The sequence below is a fragment of the Austrofundulus limnaeus genome, unplaced genomic scaffold (genome assembly GCF_001266775.1).
Source record: "Austrofundulus limnaeus strain Quisiro unplaced genomic scaffold, Austrofundulus_limnaeus-1.0 Scaffold218, whole genome shotgun sequence".
Lineage (NCBI taxonomy): Eukaryota > Metazoa > Chordata > Actinopteri > Cyprinodontiformes > Rivulidae > Austrofundulus > Austrofundulus limnaeus.
The window spans coordinates 487765-495452 of record NW_013952620.1 but is presented as its reverse complement, the minus strand read 5'-3'; the positions used below and the strand labels follow the sequence as shown (position 1 = coordinate 495452).

General features: G+C 40.1%; 1 protein-coding gene across 2 annotated transcripts in view; it reads right to left on the bottom strand.

The window, feature by feature from the left end:
- col5a1 (procollagen, type V, alpha 1) overlaps positions 1-7688 on the bottom strand; it is a 129060-nt gene that overhangs the window by 26680 nt on the left and 94692 nt on the right. For both annotated transcript variants that reach the window (XM_014019369.1, XM_014019370.1), the window contains exons 31-41: positions 7477-7530; positions 7078-7131; positions 4503-4547; positions 4254-4307; positions 4128-4172; positions 3999-4052; positions 3859-3912; positions 3719-3772; positions 1075-1182; positions 876-965; positions 372-425 (exon numbers count right to left, since the gene is read on the bottom strand). In XM_014019369.1, coding sequence (XP_013874823.1) covers positions 372-425; positions 876-965; positions 1075-1182; positions 3719-3772; positions 3859-3912; positions 3999-4052; positions 4128-4172; positions 4254-4307; positions 4503-4547; positions 7078-7131; positions 7477-7530 — 666 coding nt within the window. The remainder of the gene's footprint in view (positions 1-371; positions 426-875; positions 966-1074; positions 1183-3718; positions 3773-3858; positions 3913-3998; positions 4053-4127; positions 4173-4253; positions 4308-4502; positions 4548-7077; positions 7132-7476; positions 7531-7688) is intronic.

The following is a 7688-nucleotide window of genomic DNA, read 5'->3' as shown; positions in this document are numbered from 1 at the left end:
AAAACTAAATATTTAAGTTGCAACCTAAATATTTAGTTAAAAACTAAATATTTACTGTATTTATTCATGTATAATACTAGAAATTTTACCCTAAAAATCATCCATAAAGTTGGAGGGTAGTATTATACACAGGTTATTGATGATTAGGTTTTTTATGCTTTTTAAGACAATGATGATCATATTGTACTCGATATCGTATTATGCATGAATAAATACGGTAAATCCCATACCCCATATCAAATTTTAAGCCTAACATCAGTATCAGCCTCCTGTGTAAAGATCAGATTTATTATATAATTCTTTGGGATGAAGGGAACTCTAGGAGACAGAACAAGGATGATGAGAAAGAAGATGAAAAAAAAATTACTCACAGCAGGACCAGGTGGGCCTTGAGGACCCTCATTCCCTTTCAGGCCATGAGCCCCCTGCAGAGCACAAATTAAACAAAGGTTTCAGAGAAACAGAACACATCTGTTGAGGAAGCATCCTGCCTTCCAGACTCCCTGTCTTTAAACTGGCTCAGCATGAGGCGGAAAACCTCCTGTCGTTCTTAAAGCAGAGGCTGAGCAGATGGAGCAAACAGTTTTTACCAAACACTGCTGCAAACCTCCTGCATAAGAGAAGCTGGTGTAGCCCAAACTGTTTCATTCCTTTACTTATATGTTCCACTGGAGATCTTAGAAAAAAACATTATTTAGAGCTTTACAAACAATAACACAAGTGAATTCTCTTTTGCCTTCCACTCAGATATGTGATTTTTCCCTCTGAAGAGCACTCAGCTGTTGTTAGACCAAAAAAAATGTTTAATTTGTTCTCTGAAGTCCAAGAAAAGATCTGATCCCTCCTTTGGAGTCCACTCAGAGGTCTGTACTTACCACAGGACCAGGAAGACCTCTGTCTCCAGGGAAACCTCGTTGGCCAGGGGGGCCATCTTTACCTGCTGGGCCAGCAGGACCAGGGTCTCCCTACAGGTGAAAGGACAGCTTCATTGAGAAATGTATGTAGGTAGATTTAAAATAATTCAATTCAAACAAAGGTGAGGCTAGGAAATATAGATTTATGACAGAATTTTACCTTAGCGCCTTCTTTCCCAGCTGGTCCAGGCAAGCCATGCTCACCAGGTGGGCCTGGAGGTCCAGGGTGACCCCGATCTCCCATTGGTCCAGTTTCACCTGTTGGTCCCTACAATTCAAAACGAAAGAGTATAAAAAAACAACATGAAGAAACAGTTCAAGTACTAAATTCATTAGCAGACAAGGTTTGAAGGACAAGAAGAAGAGTGCAGAACAAGATTTTAACATAAAAAAAAAATATATATATATATATATATATATATATTTTTAAAAAGTTTTTTTTTTCAACAGAAAACAGATCTTACAGGGCTGCCTTTGGGTCCATCATCTCCAGGAGGACCTTTAGGACCAGGAGGTCCAGCAGCACCAGCAGGACCAGCTTCTCCCTTCTCTCCACGCTCTCCTCTTGGACCCTAAAATATTGAGGTAAAAACGAGTTTTTGACCAACGCAGATTGGTCTTCTGCTGCTGATTCCAGTTTGCATTAATGATTTAAAGACAGGAAGGATCAGAAACTTACTGGTGGGCCAACTTCTCCCTGAAGACCTGGTTCTCCTGTTTCACCAGCATCGCCCTGAGAGGAGGTTGGGGGGTGAGGGTGAGACAGAGGGAGAGACACGTAGGTTATCAGTCGGGGATTTGCTGACCCAGTAGGGTTCTACGTCAGCCCTAACTGTCCCGGTGCCCTTGTCACCAGAATGAGAGAAGAGATGACACAAGAGGTTTCCATCCATCAGAGGGGGGGCAAGTTGTGCAGCTGGAGCAGAGAGTTTGCTGACCTCACCGTTCCTGCCGGACCCTGCCCCATACATCTTGTCCCCATCCTGGTGTCGTGTTGAGCAGTTGGGCTGTTTGACTCACCTACACGGCAGGCCCTATCGTTATTCACTGTCACATAAGCTGCAGCCTGCCACACCTGTTCTGCAGGAAAACACTCTCATGTTTGGAAGATGGAGAGCACATCAGACTGGCTGCTCCTGCAGAACTGGGCTGTGATGTGTCAGATCGGCACATCCGGGTTCCCCTCAAGCACGAACAGCTCTGCATTCTCAGCAGAGGCTTCAAATTAGCATTATGCTGTCTTACAAAAGCCCTCTTGTTAAAATAAATCCACACCAAGCAGCTGGGATGATGAATTTTCATAAGCAAGGCTGAATCGCATGTTTTAGCAACCCGTTTCTTCTTTTTTATTTTTGCTGTGTTGCATCTGAGATCTGCTCACGTCCACCAAAGTGTTGGAGGAAAATCTGCTAAGAGCGTTCAAAGCGAATGCATGACAGACAGCTGCTCATCACAGAGACATGAGGGATATGTTTACAGCTAAAAAGTCGCGCTGCTCGTCAATAAAACAGCCTATCAGCTGGAGCGCGATGAGCCAAATGAGCAGTATGTGTGTTTGAGGACAGGCGATCCTCAGGGAGATTAGAAAGGAGCAAGAGGTGATTCTATTGACTGAACCTGATACAACTAATCACACCATCACAGCAGACAAAGTGTTGGCAAAGTGCACAGCTCTGCATCCTAACAGCTGCTGAAGCAAGACTTTATATTGAAGCAGCAGCGGGAGATAGGAACTGTATCTGACTTTATGTAAGCAGGTTTTAATAATGCATCCTCCATCTTAGAACTGCAGCACAATGCCTGGAGGTCATACTCCCCCCCATCCAGCAATATTGTTCTTTTTCTGTTAGATTTATTGTGCATCAAAATATCCATCCTCCATTTAAAGAGTAAAATATAAATAAGAATATGAAACTTTAACAGCTGCAAAAGCCTCCAAAAAGTTTTTTTCTCAAAGATGCACTCGTTACTAACACACTGAATCCAAAGTTTCTGCACATTTTACATTTTGAAATTCCACAATTTCAAACTTTTTCAGATTTTATTTTCTTTTTTTGGTCAAATCAAGGCCCTTTCTGACATTAAAGTTTCTGTAAATTGATTATGTTTAAACATTAGTGCAGTTTCATAATGTTTATGCAGAATTACTAAATTTGGAGTGTTTCTCACTGACCTTACAATGAACCTTGTTCAATTAAACACCTACCTACTGCTGTAAAGGATGGATTTATATCATTACTGCTCTGTTTAATTACATTCTCTGAGAGACAACAAACAAATGAAAAAAATGTATATTTTGCCAAGAAACACATTTGATCAGAATCTTTTAAAGGATTTTCACTCCAAAATGGAATTCGTACTTTATTAAAATAAAACTGTATTTAATTTGTTGACTAAATAGGTAAAGTCACAAANGTATCTTGAGGATTTGCTGTGTGAGAGATGTACTGCTCATTAAGGCAGTAATATAAGTTTGTAATCATGAATCATTAGCGGAGCGGCTTGGAGGGAAAATCAGCGAAACATTCATGTATAATGGATGAAGAGGCCAGTGTTAATATAAAAGAAAAGAAACAACAACTAAATCACGCCTCTCGTGGTACAGGTACAATAATAAATCAGCTATTGTTGGACCAACACCTTAATGTCTTAGTCATTTTTTTTTTGCTTTTGTGCAGCTTCCAAATAAACAATAACGGCTCAAAAATTACAAACACATCCAGTCAATGTAAGCTGCTCAATCAAAACCAAACAACACAAAAATACATCAAATCGTGACTCAAACTTTAAAAAATGTGACTCACCTGAGGTCCGACCACACCTGGAGGACCAGGAGGACCCGTCTTTCCTTGGAATCCCTGAGTATGAAAAAGAAACCATATTGCTGTCACAGAACAGATTAGATGATTATTGAAGGTCTGAGAAACCAAACCAAAGAACTCACAGTCTCTCCTCTCTGCCCAGGATGTCCAGGCAGTCCATCTTTTCCTGGGGGTCCCTGAAAAGGTCACACAAATCCATCAGTCGAAATAAAGCATACGACAAGCAAAAAACGAGGCAGAATGGGTTTCTGTCTGGACTCACAGGTGGACCCTTTGGTCCTGGAAATCCCGTTGGTCCCTGAGGTCCTGGTAAACCCTGAAAACAGAACAATCTCTACTTAGAAACCAACTTGCGATTGTTCTCAGAATGAGATGAAGCGATGCTACGTACCCTCTCACCGGGAGGTCCTGGTGGGCCATCATTCCCTGAGTTACCCTGCACAGACACAACAAGGACTTCACTGTGAAATTGTTCATAAAAAATAACCTGAAAGCTGCACTGAAATTTTTTACGCACTTTGGGCCCAGCTTTTCCTGTTGGTCCTCTCGGCCCTCTTTCTCCTCTAGGCCCCTGGAGTAAAATAAGAGGTCAATAAATCCATAAGGAAAGTAGTTTGCAAAACAAATGATTAGACTGCAAACAATAACATAAATTATTGTATCGGGTTGGTGTTTCCTCAAGAAGCTCCACATTGAGCCTCTCTATTCATTCAGATGCCAAGTTTGCCATCTGTGGATCAGATCAAGTGTGCTGAGTAAGACTAACCGTTGGTCCCCTCTGTCCGCGTGGGCCTGGCTTTCCTCCTGTTCCCTGTGAACGTAAAAAACACACACAAACACTCAGATTATCTGAAGAGGACTGTAACATATATAAGATTGTATCTGATCTGTAATTTCTGAACACATTCTGAAGGGTGTTCAGAATGTGCGCAGAATTCTGACATTGATTCATCTACCTATTTTCTTCTGTTATGGGTTGCTGGTGCTTTCCTCCAGTTATCATAGTGTGAGAGGTGGGGTACACCCTGCACAGGCCACAAGCCCATCACATGGACATAAACAGTGGTGGGCAGCGCAAATCCAAAAATTAGCTCCGTAATTTCCAAAGCGCTTATGAAAATATTTAGGTCCGCAACTTCAAAAGTGCTCATGCCACAGAAAAACTAGCAGAAGCTAATTTTAAAGCACAAGTTCAATTTAACTCTTACTAGCTGGCAAGAATTCATATACAATATATGCACAACACTGCCAACTAGTGGTGTATGAACTCTTTTACAGCTTAGTCCTACAACCGCCGATTGCTGGGGATGTGATTCCCTGAAACAGACCTTTGGCTCCCGGTGTAATAATTAAAAAGTTGTTGAGGATTGCTAGTTCGGCTGTTTCTTTGTCTTTTTCTTTTGTTTGTTGTAGATTTTTCATTAAAGAAGCATCAATAAAGTCATTTTAAAACTGTTTATTGGAAAACTGAAGCGATGCATTCTGGGTACATGACGGATTTGATTTGTGACGGGAAACGAAAGCATGGAGTACGGGAAACTATCTTCACTTCAAAATAAGAGCTTGGATTTTAAAGTTTTCCATGTAGTTGCTCCAGTTGACCACTAGATGTCAGTCTTCATCAGCATAACATCTTTAAATCATATCTGTGTCTCTAACCCCATTGGTGGATTGCTTCGACCAATTACATCAAGTATTGAGCTCCAGCGTTTAAACTTTTTTTTAAAAAAGGAGCTCCGATTGTAAAGTAAAATAAATCAATACAAACAAAATTTTAGTATGGATTACAAACGTTAACTGTTTTTACTGGGGCAGTGAGTTCTAAACATTGCTTTCCTGCTACGTAAGCAGACACAAAGCATTGTGGGAAATGAAAACCGTGACCCAAAGCAACAGTCAGCAAGGATGTATACCTTCTCAATACATGTGTTTATCTGGGAGGGGTGCTGTTGGATAGATCACATGCATTGTGATTCATTGACAGCCATACCTTCTGCTGTTCAAGATAATGATGACTGGTAGATAATTAGTTCTTAGCGGTACTGCACTTTAATTTTAGACAGTGCAAATCTGCTTATGATTTATAAAAATTATAAAAAAATATGTTTTTATAATCATCATGTAATGTAAGTACTCAGTATCTGTGAGTACACAAACTGAAGTACTTATACCCAGTTTGAGAAAATCTGGTATGGAGACACCCCTAATAAAAATAAATTTTGAAAACAAACTAAAACACTTCCAGTTTAAAATTATAAAGTTGGACTAAACTATAACAGAAGTCAATCAAAGATCACTTGTGCACTCTACGCATTCTTTGGAGATTTGGGAGAAAGAAGGTCCCATGAAAGAGAGAAACACGTAACGAAAGTAGACACAACTGCCTATGTTTTGATGTGTAATTTGTACATGAACCAAAATATGTGAGAGCATTAAGAGTTTGTTTGCAGAGATTTAGTAAACTTGAGACTGCTTAAAAGTTTGGGTGTGTAATGGTAAAAAATATGTAAGAATCAGTAAATGTAAACTGTGATAAAGGGTATTAAAATGTCAGCTGACAGATAAAATGTAAGTCTAAACTGTAGAGTTCCTATAAGAACTCAACCCATTGACATACATTACTTATTTTCTGGATTTTATATTTTATTTTGTCTACAGTGTATGAGGTACCACTAGCAGAATTTACAATGCACTATTCCCAAATGAGTTGCACATTTTTGAGTTCAAGTTTGCACGGTTTTTTTTTCTAAACTGTGCGATAAGCTCCAAGACAAAGAGGCACCTAAGCTCCAGAACTTTTGCGATGGCACCCTTAATTAAGAGCTACTCGCTTTAACATTTATCACTGCCAACATTTGAGACATTACTTCCCTGGAAAATAACTTTTTAATAAACATTAACACAAAATAAAATAGTTATACTGCAATATAAATAAAATGGGTCCTTTTGAGTTTAATGAGACAACAGCTGAATCTTTTGTGCAGCTTTTAACTTTTAGATTAGTGCTTTGAAACGGTCAGAAAACATTATTATCCCTTTCTGTCTTGGAGCTGGGTCTCATAAACCTCCTAAATGTCCTGTGAAGATGAAAAGCTTTATTGGCTGGGCTCCAGACGTGGTGACAAACCATTACTCTTTCAGGCGAGCTAATGGCCTATTCCTTAAACAAAGCTAAGAACACGTTGCTCCGACACCACAGAGTGAGAAACACTGTTTATGGAAGCTACACAAGCTGTCTCTGTGAAATCTGGTTCAGGATAAACCTGCGTTTGGGACGAGTCCACCTGTCCAACACCTTCAGGGCTGACACAGATAATAAGAGACCTGTTTAGCGTACGTACCCGAGATCCTTTTTCTCCGTTAGCGCCTGGGAAGCCTTGGAAACCCTGAGATCCCTGTGTGTCAGAAGAAGAGTAATTAGTCACCTGAGATCCTCCCAGCCTGTTAGTCGGAGAGAATCAGTGTTTTATTGTTATCTCATCAGCATCTGAGGGCTGACGCACGAACACCCCAACCCCCTTCCTCCCCCCACAACACTTTGATCAGGACCCCTCAAGCATCTCAAGCTGTCAGACTGCAGCTCAGCCTGAGAGACGCTAAATGATGAGGCATCAACTGCTCAGCACAGCAGCATTTTTCATTCTCTTTTGAACACATAGAAACCCATTGAGCCCAGATGAACTCTATCTATTATTCTGATATCAGTGAACGACGTTGATCAAAGATAAATAAAGACTTGCCTTCGGTCCTTGTCTCCCTGGGTATCCTGGTAATCCAGGAACTCCAAGTTTACCCTGACAGGAACAAACATTAGTTATGAATCATAGGCTTCCTATGGGACACAGATACATCAGAAATGTAGTACAAATATATAAAAAAATCTCTTTACAATGACTTATAATTAAACTATAATAATTTATCAATCTAAACAATACAATACCAAGATTCTGTT